This window comes from Dendropsophus ebraccatus, chromosome 11 (genome assembly GCF_027789765.1).
Source record: "Dendropsophus ebraccatus isolate aDenEbr1 chromosome 11, aDenEbr1.pat, whole genome shotgun sequence".
NCBI lineage: Eukaryota > Metazoa > Chordata > Amphibia > Anura > Hylidae > Dendropsophus > Dendropsophus ebraccatus.
In genome coordinates, this window is record NC_091464.1 from 51,451,531 (window position 1) to 51,475,608 (window position 24,078).

Here is a 24,078-nt window from a genome sequence, read left to right on the forward strand (position 1 = left end):
TACTACACACACACACACTATACTATACACACACACACACTATACTATACACACACACACACTATACTACACACACACACTATACTACACACACACACACACACTATACTACACACACACACACACTATACTACACACACACACACACCCTATACTACACACACACACACACCCTATACTACACACACACACACCCTATACTACACACACACACCCTATACTACACACACACACACACCCTATACTACACACACACACACACCCTATACTACACACACACACACACCCTATACTACACACACACACACACCCTATACTACACACACACACACACCCTATACTACACACACACACACACCCTATACTACACACACACACACACACACCCTATACTACACACACACACTATACTACACACACACTATACTACACACACTATACTATACACACACACACTATACTATACACACACACACTATACTATACACACACACACACTATACTATACACACACACACACTATACTATACACACACACACACTATACTATACACACACACACACTATACTATACACACACACACTATACTACACACACACACTATACTACACACACACACACACACACTATACTACACACACACACACACCCTATACTACACACACACACACACCCTATACTACACACACACACACACCCTATACTACACACACACACACACACCCTATACTACACACACACACACACACCCTATACTACACACACACACACACACCCTATACTACACACACACACACACACCCTATACTACACACACACACACACACCCTATACTACACACACACACTATACTATACACACACACTATACTATACACACACACTATACTATACACACACACACACACTATACTATACACACACACACACTATACTATACACACACACACACACACACTATACTATACACACACACACACACACACACTATACTATACACACACACACACACACTATACTATACACACACACACACTATACTATATACACACACACACACACACACACTATACTATACACACACACACACTATACTATACACACACACACACTATACTATACACACACACACACACTATACTACACACACACACACACTATACTACACACACACACACACACACACACACACACTATACTACACACACACACACACACTATACTACACACGCACACACACACACACACACACTATACTACACACGCACACACACACACACTGCCTGTCCTGTACTACAATCCCAAAATGCAATTGTATAGAAGTATAAATATATAAGGATTGTGTGTGGTTCATTTACTTGTGTGGAAATGTACAGTCCTGACCATGTACACAGGTCCAGATTTGTCAGTCACACAGCAGCAGCTAATCAGAGCGCATCTTTTCTGGCCTGTGATTGGTTGCGATCAGTGTATGACAGATTGATGAATCTGGACTCCTGTAATACCTGAACTACAGTATATATTTGTTTGTTGGAGAACAATGTACATGCAGTAATAAGCAGCTGTCGCCTCTACTAGGAGTAATATAACTGGAAAAGAGTGTATGTCATATATATATATATATATATATATATATATATATATATATATATATATATAATTAGTAGAAGGAACAAGGCATGGTACAACATATTGTGGGAAGGGGGAGGGCCCTAGGCTAGAAACATGACCTAAATATACAGCTTGCACATTGAGCTATAGTGCACGCTGTGTTTTTTTTTCTTGTTTTTTGATCAGTTATCTTCAGTGTCAATCAACTCCATTAAAAACGTTTGAGGTTACATTCACATGTTCCTGAATTTTTCAGGACCATATATTATGTCTGCTATCGTCCACATATTACGGATGCTCCCATATAGAGAGGAGTGAATTTACAGTAGGAACAAAGCGCTTTGTTAGCTTGGCTTTTGACTTTGAACTCCACTCCAGGTGCCTGGAAAATCTGGATCCAGTCCTGGGACAACTTCTCCCATATTAAAAACGAAGATGCTCACTTATGTCAGAAATAGAATCTCATCTTTATATTATACAAGCAACACCAAAAAGATTAAAAACACTTAAAAACTATGGCCACAAATCATGCATGTGATACCCCACAGTCACTGGGACCACAACATACACCAGGAAATGAAATGGATATAAGCAAATACTTGCATTAAACGTAAATAAATCAGTCCAAAGCCTCAATACTGCCCAGCAAATAACACTAAAATAATATATTGCGAACCAAATATACTCTGGTGTATGAGAAAATGTTATTTTCTTTGCAGTATTGAGGCTCTGGATTGCTTGTATCTCCTGGTGTATGTTGTGGACCTAGTGACTGTGGGGTATAGCATGCATGATTTTTGGCCATGCCTGGTCATAGTTTTTAAGTGTATTTAATCTTTTTGGTGTTGCTTATATAATACAGTTTCTATTTCTCTTTTACATGATCATGCATTTCTGTTTCTAATATGGTCTCTTTTGGCTGAATAAGTTGTATTTTGATAGATTGAATTGCACCTAATTACATTGTCATTGCTGTGCCCATCATTACATATTTTATTCAGTAAAATTACAGATGTGTGAATTAGTCCAAAAAAAGACTGCCACAATAGTCATTACTGATGGGTATCAGCTGCAGATAGCAGCCGTCACACAGGGTATGAGAACTAGGCCCGCTCTACACTCCCTTGACTTCTAGTACATGTATGGCAACTAGGGGTACATGGGTTAAGGAAAGAAGGTGGGCAAGTGTGGCATTGGCATATTAAGGAAGGGCAGGCCAGGTCCTGAGGTGGGTTACGGCCAATGAGTGGGAGAGAATAGTGATGCACCGCAATATTGATACTACTAACAATATTTCTGGCAAAACAACGGTTCGGTACCAGGAATTCCTAGTATTAGATACTTTATGTGAAGCTGCATAATAGTGCAACTTAACGTAAAGTACAGTACAGAGAACACACCCAGCGGCTTGCTGAGCGCCGGCCATGTTCTCTGTGTGCCCCCTTCCCCCTAGTGTCACCTCCTCTGCCCGGCCCACTCTGCTTCCAGCAGCGCTAAATTAAAAAAGCTGAAACATAGTGATTGCTTGTGTGTGCTATTTTACAGTGTAGATGCCACTGCCGTGCATATGGAGCAGCCTCCGCTGCTAATGACTGTGGCCTGCGATCTCGCGGGCAACGGTTATTTAACAATCCCCGTCAGTGTGGGGAGTTGTAGTGCACAAGGAGGTATACTGGGGGCTGCTACTGCACAACTGCAACTCCCTTCATACCTTCTTGTGCACAAAGAGGTATGCTGGGGGTTGTAGTGCACAAGGAGGTATGCTGGAAGTTGCAGTTATGCAGCAGCAGCCGCCTCCTAACACAACTAGCATACCTCCTTGTGCACTACAACTCCCTGCATACCTTCTTGTGGGGAGTTGTAGTGCAGCAGCCTTCTGACATGACATACCATCATACCTCCTTGTGCACTACAACTCCCCACAAGAAGGTATGCTGGGAGTTGTAGTGCACAAGGAGGCATTCTACAAGGTAGAGGAAAATTAAAAAGTGTTAAAGAGTGTTATTAAAAATTTACAAAAAATCATAATAAAGGTTCTAATTTTTACTTTTTAAAGAAAAAAGTAAAAAAAAAGAAAAATACATGTATTAGACATCATTGCATGCGTAATTGTCTGAACTACAACATATAACAAAAAAGTGATCAAAAAATCACATAAATAAAAATGTGGTATATAGGGGCATCATATCCACAGTCTGGGCTGGGGGCATTATATTTGTATTTTTATGCGTTTGTTTTTTTTTAACTTTATTTTGCATCAAAATAAAAAAGTTATCGTTATCGAACTCAGATTTCTGGTATTGTGACATCCATAGTAAAGAACATGGCAAGCTCTGGGTAATGCGATTGCCATGTTTTCTAGAGGAGAACCTTATGTTATGCTGAGAAGTAGCGCGGCTTAGCCAAGAGTATCGAAAAATAGAAAATCCTACTATCAAACCATTTGTCCCTGTAACAGTATTAAAATTTAATCGTAAATTTGATGCCTTGTGCATATCTAATCCAGAGACAGAATTGTCCCTTTTAATAAATAAAAAGTTTGAACTTGGAAGAGTTTGTGGCCGCATAGAGAGAGAATGAAGTGCCAGTGGTGCACACCTTTAATTTGGGGGGCAATTTTTTCCCCATTCTTAGGATCGGTGGGCGTTCCAGCTGTTGAACCCCCATGATCAGTTTGTTATCCTTTACACTATGGGGAAACATCTGGAAGATAGGAATACCCCTTAAAAGGAGAGCTCCAGTGAAATGTAAAAATCCATGGGGGGTGGGAGGTCCAAAATAAAGAACCCTGTGCCCCTGCAGCATCACCAGCTCACTAACAGCCGCTGGTCCCGGTTTTGTCCATGATACCCGTTCAGCCAGTCAGTGACTGCAGAGGGGTCCCTCTGCACTGCAGTCACTGAGGGGCCGAGCAGGCATTTCTGAGACAGGATGTGATATCGCAGGACATGAGCAGTGATGGACATGGAGCTACATGAGGCTGGCGCAGGCCTTGAGCAGTGATGCTGCGGGGGCACGGGAACATATAAGTATAACTTTTTTATTATGTTCCTGTTCACCCCGGATTTTTTCATTTAATTTGTGGGTAATTTATTTTTGTATAGATTGCAAACTGCGTCACAGGCAATATATTGCTTGTGATTTTGTGTGCAATGTTTCTATGTTTGTCTTTATGCCTTTTTAGCTTAAAACACCCATGTAGATGAATGGTACTTTATTTAGACTGCTTTTGTGCACAGACATCTCTGACATGGTCATGAGACACTGTCTTCTAGTGTTTTATGATATCTTTAAAGGGGTTTTCCAGGGTATTATAAACTGACTGTACAGCTTCCCTGTGTATTTAAACAGTAACAGAGCCGTACTTGCTCCCCTTGATCCCTTGCTGCTCCGGCTATTGGGTCTTTTAGTCCCAGCTGTGGTCCCATTCTGGCAGATTCCAGTGACGCCCTGCTGAATAAATTGGTGAACTCCACATAAGGAAAACTTGTTTTCTATTAAAAGCACAACTTATATAGATGTTTTTATACAATGTAATACCATATCTGTGCAGTTCTGCCACACTGGTAGCTGATTGAAATCCAGGAAGTGAAAAAAATGACCTCTGTGCCAATCCACATTGTCTCCTGCGCCCACTGCTCTCCCACCTCAGGAGACTAAGCTTACATGCCTCTGTTTTACATTGTGTTTGTTGAGTGCAGGCTGATGATGCAGACAGGGGGCAGGGCGTGATCTCCCAGGAGGCTTGGCTGGATCCCCCAATCCCCTGAGTGATTCACCATCTCTGACCGGCCAGAAGCAGCTGCTGCAAATTCACTGATTGTTTAAAGTGACTGTACCACCAGACCCAGGCTGAAGCACTGGAGGCGGCCGACCCACCCTTAATGGGAAGAAACCCCGGCCCCTCCATGACGTGACTCCATTAGAATCAATGGAACCCTATCATAGAGGGGCGGGGGTTTCCTCCCACTAAGGGTGGGTCGGCCGCCTCCAGTGCTTCAGCCTGGGCCTGGTGGTACAGTCACTTTAAAACTCTGCAGTGAAATTAGGGCTATATTCACACATGTTGGAGTCTCATCGCAATACTGCAGCGTCTTCACAAAAATTATACAGTAACACAAGTAATTTATGCTAAACGGCAGAGAGGATCAGAGCCGGCACTGCCAATCCCACCTGGAGAAAAAACGAGGCATAAACAATATATCGCATGCAACATAATATCGGATAAAGTCCTTATTGTGGGGCTCAATCTCAAAGATAAAAGATGCTTGATCATAATGTGTGTGGAGATGAAAATGAAAAAAAAAAAAATTAAATTAAAAAAGTCCTTCCGTGTGGTGTTACAGGTAGAGAATACAGCGTGCTGTGTGGTGTTACAGGTAGAGAATACAGCGTGCTGTGTGGTGTTACAGGTAGAGAATACAGCATGCTGTGTGGTGTTACATGTAGAGAATACAGCGTGCTGTGTGGTGTTACAGGTAGAGAATACAGTGTGCTGTGTGGTGTTACAGGTAGAGAATACAGCGTGCTTTGTGGTGTTACAGGTAGCGAATACAGCGTGCTTTGTGGTGTTACAGGTAGAGAATACAGCGTGCTGTGTGGTGTTACAGGTAGAGAATACAGTGTGCTGTGTGGTGTTACAGGTAGAGAATACAGTGTGCTGTGTGGTGTTATAGGTAGAGAATACAGCGTGCTGTGTGGTGTTACAGGTAGAGAATACAGCGTGCTGTGTGGTGTTACAGGTAGAGAATACAGCGTGCTGTGTGGTGTTACAGGTAGAGAATACAGTGTGCTGTGTGGGGTTACAGGTAGAGAATACAGCGTGCTTTGTGGTGTTACAGGTAGAGAATACAGCGTGCTGTGTGGTGTTACAGGTAGAGAATACAGTGTGCTGTGTGGTGTTGTTGTACAGGTAGAGAATACAGTGTGCTGTGTGGTGTTGTTGTACAGGTAGAGAATACAGTGTGCTCTGTGGTGTTGTTGTACAGGTAGAGAATACAGCGTGCTGTGTGGTGTTACAGGTAGCGAATACAGCGCGCTGTGTGGCGTTACAGGTAGAGAATACAGTGTGGTGTTACAGGTAGACAATACAGCGTGCTGTGTGAGTGGGACTACAATGAAATTATAAAGTACTGCAAGTAATTCAGTAACAGTGAAACTGCAATGTGTGAACACAGCCTAGATGTTCTGCATCAGATTTGGGTGGGGAATGTGCAGGGTGGGGGACTGTGATGAACAGCCGAGGGAAACCATTGCATTCTAGAACCTGTAGTACCGTGTACAACTGCTCAACCAGGAAGTGCAGCCACATAATACAGAACAAAACCCCCCAAAATAAATAGATTTTTGGTAGTTTTAAAACTGGGATAGATAGGTAAGTAATGCTATTTCCTTTTGCAGAAGGTTATTTTTATTTTTTACCTCTATCTGGAGTTCCCCTTTAACCTCTTAAGGACGCATGACGTACCCGTACATCATGCATCTGCAAGAGGAGTTCAGAGCGGGGTCGCGGCTATTAGTGGGCACGGTCCGATGGCCGTGCCCGCTAATCAGGTAATCGGATGCAGCTGTCAAAGTTGACAGCTGCATCCGATTACCTTCTGCAGCTCTTCCCTGGTGTCTAGTGGCAGAGATCGCTTCTCCGGGACAACGTATTTTTATTTTTTACCTCTATCTGGAGTTCCCCTTTAACCTCTTAAGGACGCATGACGTACCCCTCCCCTAATAAAAGTTTGAATCACCCACCTTTTCCCATGTTTTAAATAAAAGTAAATAAATAAACATGTTTGCTATCGCTGCCTGCGTAATCGCCCGAACTATTAATTAATCATGTTCCTGATCTCGCACGGTAAACTGCCTAAGTGCAAAAAAATCCCAAAGTGCAAAATTGCGCATTTTTGGTCGCATCAAATCCAGAAAAAATGTAATAAAAAGCGATCAAAAAGTTGTATATCCGCATCAAGGTACCGATAGAAAGTAAACATCATGGCGCAAAAAATGACACCTCCCACAGCCCCATAGACCAAAGGATAAAAGCGCTATAAGCCTGGGAATGGAGCGATTTTAAGGAACATATATTTGTTAACAATGGTTTGAATTTTTTACAGGCCATCAGATAATATACAGTTATACAAGTTACATATCGTTGTAATCGTAACGACTTGAGGAACATATATAACAAGTCAGTTTTACCCCAGGGCGAATGGCGTAAAAACAAAAAAACCCCAAATAAAAGAAATGCGTTTTTTTTTTTTCCCAATTTCACCACACATTGAATTTTTTCCTGGTTTCGCAGTGTACGTTATGCCAAAATTCAGCCTGCATTGCAAAGTACAATTAGTGAAGCAAAAAATAAGGGCTCATGTGGGGTTCTAGGTGGAAAAATGCAAGTGCTATGGCCTTTTAAACACAAGGAGGGAGAAACAAAAACGCAAAAACGAAAATTGGCTCCGTCCTTAAGGGGTTAATAATGGTTTTGTTGTTGAGAGGGAACTCTCAGCAGGTTAGACAACCCGGCTGACAGCTCCCTATTGCGCATAGGATGCTGAGGATAAAAGTATGTCTTTTACCTTTAACCTCTGCGCTGTTCCTGTGCAGTTACAATGTAGTCCTCTGTCCAGTAAGGCCATTTGGAGCACAGCCCACCCCCAGAGCGTCAATTTGACCCAATGGATCAATGGTTTAAGGGCGGGGTAATGCTCCAAACGGCCTTACTGGACAGAGGACTACATTAAACTGTGCAGGGGCAGTGCAGAGGATGAAGGTAAGAGACATACCTAATCACAATAGGGAGCTGTCAGCAGATTAGATTCTGCCTGACCTGCTGGGAGTTCTCCATTAAGCAGCATAGTAGCACTGATATACTCTTGTAGGGTGCTAACACACGCGACTGATGTGAGCCGATATGCAGCAGATTTGATGGTGTGTTCAGTTATTTACATCAAATTCACTGCGATACGGTGTATGTGTTAGCACCCGTAGAAAGGAATTGTGCTTAGTAATTATGGTGTTTTCTCATTTACATATTTGAATTATCTTGCTGACTGAAGAATTTCTTTTGTATTTTACAGAAAAAACAGCTAATGACTGTTTATAGTCATGGAAGAAGATGTAGCCGAGCTTGCGCTGCAGACAGACCCGCATGCTTTTTTCCATACTTCAGGTACTTACAGGCTTATGTGAATGTGATTACATCTCCCATATGTATATGTGCAAGAAAACCATGGTCTAAGGCACAGTATTATTATTCAAGAACATTTAATATTACAGGGGATAGATTTAAAAAAAAATTCTCCTCAACAAACAAAGGGGTATTACAGTCTTATTAAGTGATGGCTTATCACTAGAATGTCATTAGTGGGTGTCTAACCCCCACTGATCCCGAGACGATGAGTTAAATGTATTGATTGTGGTTTTCTAGAATTGTTTCTAGTGTGATATGGTAAAAGCAAAATCAGAGAGCTTAGGTATAATTGAACCTTTGAGAAAAATCACAAGGAGCTCTGTATGAAATGTACTTGAAGGAGAACTAAATAAAAATCTAGACCATGTTTTGTGTGTGTGGGGACATAAATCCTACTTAGCCACCCCTGCAGAACAACATCACCGCTCATAGACATTAAGTTTGGAAATGTGCCTGCAGTTGTTACTTTTTTCGAATGACAGTGCTTCAAGTTAAAGGGAATATCAGAAAATGACCTACTATTCAAATCAAGTTTAAATGTTAAACATTTTTTTAAAGGATTTTTGTTGGTGTTTGGTGGCTAATTTTCCATTTGCGATCTCTGTTATAAAATAATCCTGAAATCTTGCAGCTTGCTTTCTCACGACCAGGGCTGTGGAGTCCTAGAGCTAGAGTTGGAAAAAATGTACCAACTCCGACTCCAGCTTTAAAAATAATCTTTAAAAAGTGTAGAATTGAGTTTTGATATAAAATAAATTGATGAGCAAAACTTTCATAAGCAGCATTCTAATAGGACACTAGCCCTATGAGATTGTGTTTTTCTTCAGTGTTCTATGGCTGCAGCTGTATGAGTGTGTGTGCTATGGCTGTAGCAGGCTGTGTATATGTGTGCTATGGCTGCAGCAGGAGTGTGTGTGTGTGTGTGCGCGCGCTATGGCTGCAGCAGACTGTGTGTGTATGTGTGTGCTATGGCTGCAGCAGGCTGTGTGTGTGCTATGGCGGCAGCTGTGTATGTGTGTGCTATGGCTGCAACAGGCTGTGTATGTGTGTGCTATGGCTGCAACAGGCTGTGTGTGTGCTATGGCTGCAACAGGCTGTGTGTGTGCTATGGCTGCAACAGGCTGTGTGTGTGCTATGGCTGAGCAGGCTGTGTGTGTGTGTGTGCGCTCTATGGCTGCAGCAGGCTGTGTGAGTGTGCTATTGCTGCAGCAGGCTGTATATGTGTCTGCTATGCTTGCAGTAGGCTGTGCACGTGTGAGAGAGAGGCAGAAATTAAAGGGGTACTCCGGGCAACCGTAAAATGTACAGGGGGGGCAGGGGGGGCTGACCCCTCTATATCACTGTGTGACCCCTCTATATCACTGTGCATGACCTATATTACAGGGATCTGAAGGAGCAGGAGTCGGAGCTGCGGCTTTCTGACTCCACAGCCCTGCTCACCACAAGGTCTAAACTAAGCTGAGACTTCCAGTTCTATATGTGGTGATAAGAGGAGGCTGCTGTAAATTGATCTGTACAGCTTTACAGAGACCGGTGAATCCAGTAGATAGGTATCACGCACCAGTATAAGATAATAGCAGTTCCCTGTACCACTCCCCTTTTCACAGGTCACAGAGTATGCCCAGTAGAGAGGAGCGAACCCGAGTGTGCAGCATTTGATTACCAGTGGCATGGATGCAGCCCTAAGACCTTTCAGGACTACTGCATCCAACTACTATTGCCACTGGTAATCAAACAACGCATGCTTGGGTCCGCTCATCTTTAATGCTTAGTAGCCTTTTACATTCATTTTAAAGTGACTGTACCACCAGGCCCAGGCTGAAGCACTGGAGGGGGGGCGACCCACCCACAGTGGGAAGAAACCCCAGCCCCTCCATGACGTGACTCTATTAGGATCAATGGAACCCTATCATAGAGGAGCGGGTGTTTCCTCCCACTAAGGGTGGGTCGGCCCCCCCTCCAGTGCTTCAGCCTGGGCCTGGTGGTACAGTCACTTTAAGGTCAGTACAGGCCCAGTTTATTGGTGTCTGTCCATAAGGAAGGCTTGCTGTAAAGCATGTCACTAAATTGTTAAAACAACTCAGACAAGATGGCAGCCACCATAACAATGTAAAAAAAAATTACAAAGCAGAATATAGGAACAGATTAGAAAACATAACATGTTTTGTATCTTACTAATCAGTAAATGAAAATTTAGGCCACACATTCCTTTTAATTCACTGTTCAGTTGCGCAAAGACATGTTACGACCTATTGCTGACATATCACGTCAATAAAATTACTGAAAGGAGAGAATGATGATCTAATTATAATATAAACAGATTGCCCATAAATTTTATTCCCTATCATAACAATCTCATTGTGGGGGTCTGTATGCTAAGACCCTCCTCAACTTCCAGAACTGGGAGTCTTCTCCAACAACAGAGTGGTGAGAATGGAGCTGTGGTCACACCTTTGCACCACTGCTCCATTCTCAAGGTTCTTTTACATGGGCCGATTATTGACCAGGAGCATTACAAAAAAACGCTCCTGCAGCAAATAATCGTCCCGTGTAAAAGCGACAGCAATCAGCTGAGGACTGGCAAACACCCAATCTTCGGCTGATTGTCTGTGTAGAGCAGGCTTTAAAATTTATTGTCATCGGCTAAATATCTTCCTGTGTAAACAGGCGATGTAAAGCTGATGTCAATAAAGGGAAACTGACAGCACGGATATACATATATCTGTGCTGTCAGTTTGCAGATCACACACCAGTACATACTTGCCTAATGCGCTGCTTGTGATCTGGCTTCCTCTTTGTCTCTCCCATGCAAGCATTGCATTTTCACACTGCTGCTTCCACCAGAATGATTGAGTGGGGGAGGTGGGAGGGGAAGTGAGAAGGTGTGGCCATAAGATACAGCAACTAAATGGGAGAGCTAAAGAAGAGGATGCCGGATCACAGCAACGCACTAGGTAAGTATGTACTGCTGTGTGATCTGACAGCACAGATATATGTATATTCTTATTGTCAGTTGCCACGGCTTGGTTCATGTATTGTTCGTGCGTTTCGGCTGGTCCATTTCTCTGCCATGTAAAGGCACTATAAACCAATGCCAATATTTCTGATCTGTGCTCGTTTGCAGTGGCCAATAAATTGACCAATGTAAAAGGATCTTTAGAACTGCAGAATATAGCATAGTACAGAGTTTAGGTATCTTAGGCAACTTCTATAGAGAATGAAAAGTGGTACACACCTGCAACCGCAATTCTGTTTTCACAGAAAGCTGTTCACTGGTTTCAGGGGAGACTCTTGTTTCTTGTTCTGGAGGTAGCAGGGTCCCAGCAGGCAGGCACCATGCGACCTGATAGATATTCCCTGTCCTAAGGAAAGGCGATAACTTGTATACTTGTGTTTAAAGAATGGTCAGCAAATATGATTAGTTATCTGAATGTATTATTAAATTAAACTTTCTGCCTTGTTTTCATTTTACTATTTTATAGGAACAGGAACCTCTCATCTTAATGGCAATGAGATAATTGTGGAAATCCAAGAGACTGTCTTTGTTGCAGATGGAGACGGAGGCATGGCCGTTCAGGGATATCCTGATGACGCTGACTCTGTTGTTATTCAGGACGTAATTGAAGATGTGGTCATTGAGGACGTACAGTGTTCTGACATTTTGGAGGGAACGCGGGTATCGGAGACTGTAATAATACCAGAGCAGGTTTTAGAAGATGAGATTGGTCCTGACTCTGAGGAACAGGAACTAGAAGAAGATGTGTTATCCAGTTGTGATGTCCCTGAGAATGTCTTAGACTCTGATTTAGTAGAAGGAGCATTGACTGTTGCCAGAAGTGAAAATGCTGTTCATCCAGATCATGTAGTGGGAGATGAGATCGCAGAGGATGGCCTTGGTGACGACATGATTTCAGAAGAGGTCCTTGTGGCAGACTGTGCTTCTGAGGCTGTGATTGACGCTAATGGTATTCCAGTGCAAGGTCCTGATGGAGAAGAAGTCAATTGTGATGACTACCTTATGATCTCTTGTAAGTTGCAGCTCCCATTTCTTCTCAAATAATTGTTTTAATCATAAACTTCCACATGCTGACTCCGGAGGTTCAAATTGCCATATAACTACATTGATGAGTTCTGTGCACGAGCCCTATTAGGTTTGGGGCTTTTGCACAGAATTTACCACTTTTGTGGGACCTTTCCACAGCAACCCGACTGTTCAACTGCATCTGAATGTGAAAGTTTTAAAGGCTTGAATGTTATGGGTACACTGTAAGGGTTTTTTATGGCTTTAGCAAATGCCAATAATCTCTCATCAGTAGGCAGATTCCTGGCACCTCTAAGAGGTACTGCCCATCATTACAGCTGCTTGTACAAATTTATGCGAAATTTATTGTTTGAAATCCAAATGTTTTGCATCAGCAACAGATCCTCATTAAATGTAAATATAATAAAAATGTAGCTGGAAATTACCCTATAACAGTGCATATCAAAGTGTGAGGTGGGACCTATCTTTTTTCCAGAGCGGTGTCACTGACTGGCTGGGTGGACGGTCCATCAGCTCGGTCGTGACGTGCAGCGGAGCAGACTTCAGACCTAGCAGCCTGATTGGCAGAATGCAGATAGGAACTAAGCAATTCGCTTTGTTCCTACTGTAGGTTTGCTCACCTCTACTAGGTATACCTGAGAGAGGAGATGTTAAACCAAGATTCCTCAATTTATATATTTCTTTTGTTTGTTCACACTTTACCCTTGATATCTGTGCAGTCTCACACATCCTCTGGGATCAGCCATTTAATCATAAGTGTGATATATGTTTGTATGTAGAACTTCTTACTCATGCCAAGCCTGGGTTTACACTGTGTTTTTGCCATCTGTTTTCGGAAAAAAACTGATGGAAAACAGGTGCACAGGTTAACTTCCATTATTATTAAAAAAAAAAAAAAAAAAAGATCAAAATGCATCTATTTTTTAGTGTACACAAAACTTGTAGTCAACCACGATATGTGTACGCTAAGTAAAACGGATGCATTTTGATAACGTTTTTTTTGATACTTTTTATAACGGAACTCGATGGAAAAATTGATCAAAGCAAGTTTTTTTTAATCCGTTTTTTGCCACTGCAAAAATGCAATGTGAACCAGCCAAAGGGTATTGTTGCATACTTAGGCCATGTTCCCACATGGTATAACACCAGCCGTTCTGTGACCCAGATGGGTCACAGAACGGCCGGTGTTACTGAAGATCACTTAAGTACTGGCCGGATGATCTTTATTTCCCGTGAATTTGGATGCGGTAGCAGCCACAGAAAACTGATATTTTTTCGTGTGGCAGGATGGTATCTCGGCCGGAGCATATACTGTGTGTATACGCTCTGGCCAGGATTTAATTTATTCAGATACAAGGTATGTTTAGCATAAATAACAGCCATTGTTGCAAATTGCAATAACGACCATGATTTATCCTAAACATACCTTGTGTGAACATGGTCTTAAGGTTAGGACCTCCAAAGCCCTGGCCTGCTTATTCTGTACTGATGAAGAGTAAGAAGCGAAGACAGTTGTATGCATGCTGTAATACAGGGCTCTCCACTAACTCTGCAGTATCTGTGCTTTAAAACAGATGCATATGTGGCCACCAAGGGGAACAATTTGCATGCCTCCACCTTGTGTCCTACAATGAGGATATATTTCTTTCTCTGAATATGTGCTAGAAGTGAGACTGTCAAAATATCTTTCTTTTAAGTTGACTTTGCTGTGTGGTAAAAGTATTGCAATCAGTTGATATGTCGCTAATACATATTTTATGTTATGTTTAGTGGACGATACTGAAAAGATTGGTGAGTGCTCAGAAGAAATCGCTATGGGTGGTGAAGTGGATGGTGACCCAGCTAAGTTGGATGGATCATGTCCAGAAGTCATCAAGGTTTACATCTTTAAGGCAGATCCTGGTGAAGACTTGGGTATGCATGTTTAATTTCATTGTGAAATTTTACATATTTGGTTATACACAAGACAATGTATTTGGTGTTTTTTGTTTTGTTTTTAATGGTGTATTTTTTTTCCCCAGGTGGCACTGTAGACATTGTGGAAAGTGAATCTGAAAATGATCCTGGGGATGGACTTCTTGATCCTCATACTGGAGGCCGTCTTCCTCGTGAAAAGATGGTTTACATGACTGTAAATGATTCTCAGACTGATGATAATGATTTGGGTGAGTCCGAAATTGCATCTCACCCTTATGATTCATATACTATAAGCATTCTGTGTATTGTGTGGTGAGCACAGTTGTTTGTTGCATTCAGATATAGATCGGCCTGCTGAACTCCAAAGAGCCCAAAGTAATGTGTGTTTCTGTTTGTTCAGATGTTGCAGAAATTGCTGATGAGGTGTATATGGAGGTGATTGTTGGAGAGGAAGATGCTGCAATAACTCATGAACATCAGCTGGATGATGCCGAACTAAGCAAGACTTTCATGCCAGTAGCCTGGGCTGCAGCTTACGGTAAAGGCACCACTGTTACAGATTTTTTTTTAATTATTATTATTATTATTATTATTATTATTATATTTTGCATTGTACACTTAAAGGGAATGAGATCTAGGCATACTAACCTGCTGCTATGGTGAAGTATTCCAGGTCACCCTGACAAAAACACAGTTTTTTGTTTACCAGTCCATTTCACCATTCCTGAGATACGGGTAAAAATAAAATTTTTCAAATGGAGCTGGTTTGGTGCACTGGCGGTGATGGCAAGTCCCCTAAGTGTACCACTTATCCTGCCAAGCAGCTTCATAAACTCCTGTCGTTTAAGGGAATTACTTATTGTTTAAATAATGCTTTTATGTATAATATATTTTTTAAGAATTTAGGCGACATATTCCCTTTAAATATTTATTCTATTTTGGTGACGTTACAGCATTCTGTTCTAAAGTTGTATTCTGAGGCCACAATGCAGAGAACTGATTGTATAAGGCTTCAGAGCTGAGTGCTGCAATGTTTTTGAAGAGAATGAATATTCAAAGAGGGGTACTGTTTGTGGAGCTGGTGGGTGACTAAAATGGTGCATTTAGGGGCCTCTGGACCGCCCCCAGTGCACCAAATCAGCTGACTTTGCATTATGTTTTCTGCGTAAAGGTTTGGGAAACGACAACCAGTGTTTTGATCCGGGTGACCTGGGCCACTATACCAGTGGATTAATATGCCCAGACCTTGCGATAGATTGCTTTCAATTTATATTATGATTATTTTCCTAATAACTGGTTGAACAATCTGTTGCCTATTCTTATACTGTAATGTCAATTCTTGGACAATTCCACACGCTAAAGGCCCTATTACACGGAACGATTATTAGCCATTACAGCCGATAATCGTCCCGTGTAATAGAAGGCAACAATCAGCCGACATGAAGAATGTCGGCTGATCGTTGCAGTTGTTTGTTTTTTTAACATGTTGAAAGACAAACGACTGTGATAGCAGCGATCAGCTACAGTCACTACGTAGAATAGAAGCAGTGGCAGCAGCCCGCCGCTGTCCTCTATGGGCTGCCCGGACGATCTAGCGATCACCCAGGCAGCCCCCCTGCAGCTCCCTGCAGCCTCCCCTGCACTTACCCACTCGCTGCCACCGTGTGTAATAGCGGCGTCAGCGAGCGAGGAACGAGGAGCAAACGAGTGCTGACGTTGTAATAGGGGCTCCGTGTAATAGTGGCTTAAGATGTTTGTTTTTTATAATGGGAAAGTGGGGGAATTTAAGCTTTTATTGGGCAGACTCGATGAGAAGATTGCTGATCTGACAAGACAAGAGTTTAGTATTATACCCTCGCCTGTCAGGGAAAGTGATCAGGTTCCGATCAGTTAGTGACAGATACTTATTGCTATGTCTGCTTACTGTCAATGAATGGAGACATATGTGCCTGTCTTTGTATCACAGCTTTGTATATTGTAAATGTCATGGATGTTCTTAGAGTCTGTATGGAACTAGAATGTGTTCATTCACACAGAATGCCTTCATTCATAAACAGATGCCTGTTATGCAGCACACAGCTACACCATGTGCGTGTCGGCTCTGCTACATCAGCTGGTATGGAATACATACTGAGGTGATGTGATGCAAAATCAGTCCTGTGTTCACTGTGCAATAGTTATGACAAAAGTGGGCAAGAAAGAAAGTACAAGAAGGTACAAGCGGTTTGGGGGGGGACAGATTGTGGGTACAGAGTCGCTTTAATCCACAGTTGTCCCACATTTAGCTTTTCTTAGATGGCATGTAGTACACATTATGGCTATATTCACACAAAGTATTTGGCCAGTGTTACTGTCAGTTTTTTAGTCAGTATTTGTAGCCAAAATTGTCAGTGGAACCGGCAGAGAAAAATTATAATGGAAAGATTTGCACAGTTTCTGTGTTTTTAACTAACTCCTGGTTCTGCTTGAAAAAAAACTGCGCGAAATACTGTATGTGATCATAGCCTAAGACTTATAATATACCCTGGCAGTAGCCTAATGTTTTCGCATTCCCTTTTTACCTCCCTGTAATTTCGATGTTAGTATTAACCACTTTACTAAAATAGTTCTACTGGTTGTATTAAACTGCCCCACTATGTGAACACTATTATAATGACGTTACAACTGGTCCAGTTTACTTATTAATTTGGCTTTGCGTTCTAGGTAATAATATAAATAACAACCTTGAAGGAGTGGAGCACAGGAATGGCACTGCTAGTGCCCTTTTGCACATAGATGAATCTGATGGACTGGACAGGCTATCAAAGCAAAAACCAAAGAAGAAAAGGAGGGGGGAAAACCGTCAGTACCAAACAGGTGTGTGCTGTAATGATAAACTGGGTTCTAGAAAAGTGTTTTTGCATGTCATATTCTAGAAGGTTTGTTGTATGAGAACAAAAAAACAGTATTGCACTTTTTATTGTCTTAATAAATAAAAAGGTTCATTAAAAATACAAAAGTGCCTCAATAGTCCTAAAATGCCAAAAAAACACAAACTTTGATATATTTATAATTCCTTCTGGTTTATCTGCTAGTCTTCCAGGCCCAACAATTTCAGCTTCTGGCCACAGCCATGTTTTACAACATTTTCAATGCATAGGTCTTGAAGGTTTCTGGTTTTGCCTGCTAATGTAGTAGGTTACTGAAGACTATCAAGGTTGCTCTCTCCTATATGCTAACAGATTTTCCCTAGAATATTGTCTAGTGTCTGGAGGAAAAACTTATCAGACATAAGAAAGGTAATGCTGCAAACATACCACTAGGGGTCCTAGTTAGTTGTAAAGATTTTTTTGTTTTGTTTTGTTACAGCCGGTCATGTGAAAAAGGTTTGTTGGCTGTAATTATAGGCGTTAGTGATTATAATGTGACTATGTAATATAAATGTTAGTGGTGTCTTTGTGTGATAACACACCTAGATTCACAAAAGTCCAGCAATCTGGCATAGTTACCCTCTGATCACAAAATGTCACGTTGGTCTAGACTGAGGTTCATTTCAGCCTGTGGAGACTTGCATTGTGAGATTGTTACCTGGCATGGGGCTAGGTTTCCAAACTTATGTAAACCAGGCCTAAGTCTTCTCATATAGGATGTCATTATAGAAAGTTAAGCTTAATTTTTCAATTTTAAACATTACATTTGTTGCCTACTTAACAAAAAATGTGATTCTCTGTGTTCTTTTGATTTTGTAGCCATAATTATTGGTCCTGATGGCCACCCACTTACTGTTTACCCATGTATGATCTGTGGCAAGAAATTCAAATCACGAGGCTTTCTGAAGAGGCACATGAAGAATCACCCGGAACATCTGGTTCGTAAGAAATATCGCTGCACAGACTGTGATTATACCACCAATAAAAAAGTAAGTCTACACAACCACCTGGAGAGTCACAAATTGTCTGCTGCAGTCATTAAAACAGAAAAAGATCTGGATTGTGATGAATGCGGAAAAGTATTTCTACATGCTAATGCATTGTTTGCCCACAAGCTGACACACAAGGAAAAAGCGGGCAACAAAATGCACAAGTGCAAGTTCTGCGATTATGAAACGGCTGAACAAGGGTTACTAAATAGACACCTTTTGGCCGTGCACAGCAAGAGCTTCCCACACATCTGTGTGGAGTGTGGAAAAGGTTTCCGTCATCCATCTGAATTAAAGAAGCACATGCGCACTCATACAGGTGAGAAGCCATATATCTGTCAATATTGTGACTACAAATCTGCTGACTCCTCTAATTTGAAAACCCATGTTAAGACAAAGCACAGCAAAGAAATGCCATTCAAGTGTGAGATATGTCTCCAGACATTCGCAGACTCTAAAGATCTGCAGGCACATGTCATCCTGCATCAGGAGAGCAAAAGTCACCAGTGCCTGCATTGTGATCACAAAAGCTCTAACTCAAGTGACCTGAAAAGGCATATTATCTCTGTGCACACCAAGGATTATCCACACAAGTGTGAAGTGTGTGAGAAGGGCTTCCACCGGCCCTCCGAGCTTAAAAAGCATGAAGCTGCACACAGGGGTAAAAAGATGCATCAGTGCAGGCATTGCGAGTTCCAGATTGCTGACCCTTTTGTGTTGAGTCGACACATCTTGTCTGTACATACTAAGGAGTTGCCATTCAGGTGCAAACGCTGCCGTAAAGGCTTCAGGCAGCAACAAGAACTAAAAAAGCACATGAAGTCTCACAGTGGTAAAAAAGTTTATCAGTGTGAGTACTGCGAATACAACACCACAGACGCTTCTGGTTTTAAACGCCATGTCATCTCCATCCACACCAAAGACTATCCCCACAGATGCGACTACTGCAAGAAAGGCTTTCGACGGCCATCTGAAAAGAATCAGCACACCATGAAACATCATAAAGAAGCTAGCTTAGTGTGATTTTGTCTGTGCTGGGTGGTTGCCGAATATTGCTAAAGTATACCCATTGTAGAGAACAGTGTCAGGTTTTGTTTATTTTATTTTTATTTTCTTTCATCATTATTACTCTATGTGCCTCCAAACTAATGATATTTTTTATATTCCAGTCCTGCTCTTTGTTTAATTAAAAAAAAAAAGAAAATCAACAAAGTTGCAAATATGAGAAAACCGCTGGATATGTATGTTCAGTTCTTACGTTTCAGATTTGTCTGCCCACGTGTTTCAGGTGCCGTCTTCGTAACGTTCTCCCCTTAGTATTATGTTCTCTTGCTCCATCATAATAGGCTTTCTACAGTAATTCTGTCTGTTTACACAGTGCAGTTTTTCATGGAAATCTTGGAGTTTTATACACGTTTAAAGAAATTATTTGGACAGTGTGCATTAAAAACTGCACTGTATGAACAAAGCTTTCAGAAGGGGGTTATATCAATAACCAAGATTTGGGATTGGTGATTGTTGCGTGTCCCACTTCGGAGCCACCAGTGATCAGCAAAACCAGGGAAAATCAGCACTTGCTGGGAAGGTGACGCTCCTTTGCTATAATACTTGCTGTGTCTGGTACTGCATCCCAGGACAGTTAATGGGCTGAGGTGCAGTATCACACAGAAACGGCATGGCTCTGCGGCCTGTACTGTGATCTGATTGGACCATACTTAACAGACTGCTGTTCTCCTTTCTTCTGATCATAGGGTAGTTAGGAATTTGGGACCAAGCACACTTATCCTGAGGATTGGTCATTAGTGTATACCTTTCTAAAATACCATTTACGCTTGCTGCACGGTTGATGTATTAAAAGCAGTAATAATTCTAGTAAATTGACCTTTTTTATTCATTTTATTCAACCCTTTTAGCAAGAATGTAAAGTTCATCCAAAATGATAGCAAATTGTACGAAACATCAAATGTTCTTCTAAACCTTTACAATAAGTCTACCCATGTAGCGGGGAGTATTTCGCTTGACGTTACATTTTTGCTTGTACTGTATCCATTGTCCTTATTTTAGTTTCACAAAAACATTTTAATGTTTCATCCTTTTATACTGGGTTTGCTGCTTTTCTCCTTTATCTGTTTTGTAGTCAGTGTTAATCACTTAAAATTTGGGAAGTTTCTTATTCTCCTTTAAAAAAAAAAAAAAAAAAAGCAGGAAATGTCATTCAGATTTTCACAATATATTCCCAGTATTTTAAAGATGTTTGTTTTCTTTTACATAATTACTAAAAATCGTATACTTCCCAAAAAAGAGCAACTATATCTTCAGGTTGGGGAAATAAATGCTTTATTGTAATATAAAAAAAATCTAATGGGGGAAAAAGCTGGAGAAATTCTTACAATAAAAGTATTGATGGCTATTATGTATAAAATGTCGACAACTAAATTTTATTTGCATCAGAAAATATAACCTTAGAAGCTATGCAGTGCAAGTATGCAAAGAACAATATAGAGTATATCCACTAACTTCATGATGACATGCTGTTAACGGTGCACCATACATATTGCACATGTACTTCTGTCTGTCCTCTTCAGTGAATTGGCACATTGAATTTTATGGAGATTTTAAATGCTGTTTACACTTGTGATTTGTTTGGCTTTTTTTAATTTTTTTTATTTGGGTCTTAAATTATTTTTTTAAAATTGCACTTTTCTAATTCAACTGGTTGTGTTTTGCTGCATGGAGGTTCTGTCGTTTTGGAGGAAAATACATAGTAAATACAGTCGGAAATGTAAACTTTCTTACAAAACTAAAAAGGTTGAAGTCCCATTAATGTTTGCGTCTTTGGTGGATTGTGTAAAATATTAATGGCACTATCTTACAATGGACTTCTGTACTACATCATGATCCGGCATGGTGACACAACTACTCCTGCTTTATATACAGTCAAGATGTTTTATTTCTTTGCACATATGACACTAAAATAAGTGGGTAAACTATATATATATATATATAAAAAAGCCCCATAATGTTACAAGAGAAATCCTTCCATGTTAAACGTAAAACCTACTCGGCCCAATACTTGATACTAATATAAAAGGGATGAGTCCTTCCTGTCTGGTTGTAAGTAGGGATTTTCTTCTCCTTCAAATTGTAAGTTACCAGGACGTATTACATTCAAGTATACAATTTACAAAAACCCTTCAAAAATAGGTATGACAAATATCTGCAGTGCAGTGTTTTATTCCCAAACGTGCATATTATCCCATTCTATTACCGCTATACTTACAATTGTAATATTAGAATATAATCAAGGCTTCATTTCATTTTGTGTTACAAGAACGGGGCTGTATAGTTGTAAATTTTGTGTTTTTAAAGTTTGTTTTTTTTAACACATTAGATTCATCTGGCTTTTGTAAAGACCACATCTGTATAAAGAGGTTGTAGCTATTGTTCATACTTGTTTCTTTGTTTCCATGGGTTTAGTTTCAGATGAAATGTTTGGTAAGTTCTCCAAAATTTTAATATTTTGGTTGAATGTTAAAGAGGTACAGCTTGTGTTGTGTTCCCCCCCCCCCCCCTTTTTGTACAAGAACATGTAAATTATTCATTAGACACAGCCTGTAAAATATTTTATTGTCTTTATTCTGTGTACAATTTTGTATAAAAAGTAAAGCAAAATCAATATAGGGATGTGAGATTACATTGTAATTGTGCTCTTAATAATGTGGTAAAATAAAGATCAGAATATTTTCCTGTTGGTGAATGTTCATGTCTTGTGAAGGAAATAACCGGAAGCGGTTGATGTGGCGGTTGATGTGGGCGGAGCTAAGTGGCACTGCACCCCTGAAGCCCAGGTAGCACAATGCGCAGATGATAAAAGATCACTGGAACAAGCCCCATAACGTATGATATAAAATAACGTATGAAAACTGCAAAATATTCCACTTGACACGTGTTAGAGAAGTCATAATGCAAAAAGGGGGTGTCACTTTAAGGCTATGTTCTCACACAGTATTTTTGTACTGTGTATTTTGCAACCAAAACCAGGAGTGGATTGGAAACACAGAAAGGCTCTGTTAACACACTGTTGAAATTGAGTGGATGGCCGCCATATAATGGTAAATTGCAGAAACTGCAATACCATCCCCTGCCTGTGACCTAAAATGGATTTGTGAGGGTGAAGCGAAACAGTTTCCCCCCCCTTTCACTTTATCCATTGTTTATATAGGTGATGTCTCTGGAAGAAAGTGGCCATGTTTTTGTAGCACTGCGTAACCCCTTTAAATAAGCATTGTCACAAAAAACACAGACCTATCAAAAGTTTTTATCTGTTGGAGTCTGAATGTTAAGGAGAATGAGAAGTCTTTGCTCTCTGTGACTGAGATGACTGCATAATGTAAGTCAAGTCTATGGGACGGTCCTGCTCACACACAGCTGGAAAAGAGGTTTCCAGCAGCCAAGGTTAAAAGAGCAAGATAGATCTGATCTGGATCTGCCAAGACTTACTAGCTACCTGGCAATCATTGTCAGGGCAGAAAACCTTTTGTCTTCTGCTGAGCTGTATATGGAGTACTAAGTATACTGCAATCGGGAAGGCAGGGAAGTTAATGAACCATCAATGTCTTCTCCTTGGAGAGTCTGGCTTTCTCATGCAGCAGCTTAATTTCTGTACCACTGCAGAATGTGCCAGGATGTTCAGGAAGTGTCTGTGCAGAGCTGCTAATGGACCCACAAAGACAATTTCTGAATTTCTTTATATATATATATATATATATATATATATATATATATATATATATATATATATATACACACACACACACACACTGGCAAAATGAGCCTCCTCTTTAGATAGAGGAGGTCATGAGGCGGCATTTTAAGGACAGTGTGCCATACAGGTAAGGTATGACCACTGCTTTCAATACTGCCACGTGGCTCAGTGTCAGATCAGTAATATATGTAATATAATGTTTTTTTCCCTCATGGCCTACTGAATTGGTGAGGGCTATCTGCTACATTTTCCTGTACATTTAAAGCGGAGGTATGTTGACAGATACCACCTGACAAGCTAAAAGGACAGAATTCTGGGGGTGCTCACATTGTATGGTCAGCTCTTCTGTCACTGTGACGTTATACTGACTGATTTGTTAACTAACAAAGAGCATTGTGTCCTGGTAAGCATGCATAGATGATAATATAATTAGCAAGTTACTTACCCTCAGCTAATATACAACCTGCATGATGAACAGTTGTCTGTCTTTGCGTGAGCACACAAAGGACCAGGACTTCCTATGTTTGGTCTCTTTTTGAACAAAGAAAAAAAACACAAATATCGGCATGGACCACAGTTTGGCCATATGTATAACATTGATTTAAACGTAGAAAACTTTAAAAATAAATGCAAGTATTATTATTATTATTATTTATTTATAA

The 24,078-nt window shown here is 40.8% G+C and overlaps 1 protein-coding gene across 3 annotated transcripts in view; it reads left to right on the forward strand.

Annotated features, from left to right (window-relative positions):
- Nucleotides 1-22,396, forward strand: part of ZFX (zinc finger protein X-linked) — a 25,952-nt gene extending 3,556 nt beyond the window's left edge. For 2 of the 3 annotated variants that reach the window (XM_069945135.1, XM_069945136.1), the window contains exons 2-8: nucleotides 8,682-8,773; nucleotides 12,277-12,822; nucleotides 14,607-14,750; nucleotides 14,858-15,001; nucleotides 15,154-15,291; nucleotides 17,457-17,609; nucleotides 18,482-22,396. In XM_069945135.1, the coding sequence (XP_069801236.1) occupies nucleotides 8,710-8,773; nucleotides 12,277-12,822; nucleotides 14,607-14,750; nucleotides 14,858-15,001; nucleotides 15,154-15,291; nucleotides 17,457-17,609; nucleotides 18,482-19,674 (2,382 nt within the window). In that variant the 5' untranslated portion in view covers nucleotides 8,682-8,709 and the 3' untranslated portion in view covers nucleotides 19,675-22,396. The remainder of the gene's footprint in view (nucleotides 1-8,681; nucleotides 8,774-12,276; nucleotides 12,823-14,606; nucleotides 14,751-14,857; nucleotides 15,002-15,153; nucleotides 15,292-17,456; nucleotides 17,610-18,481) is intronic. The other variant, XM_069945137.1, reaches the window with a different exon arrangement.
- The last annotated feature ends 1,682 nt before the right edge of the window (nucleotides 22,397-24,078 follow it).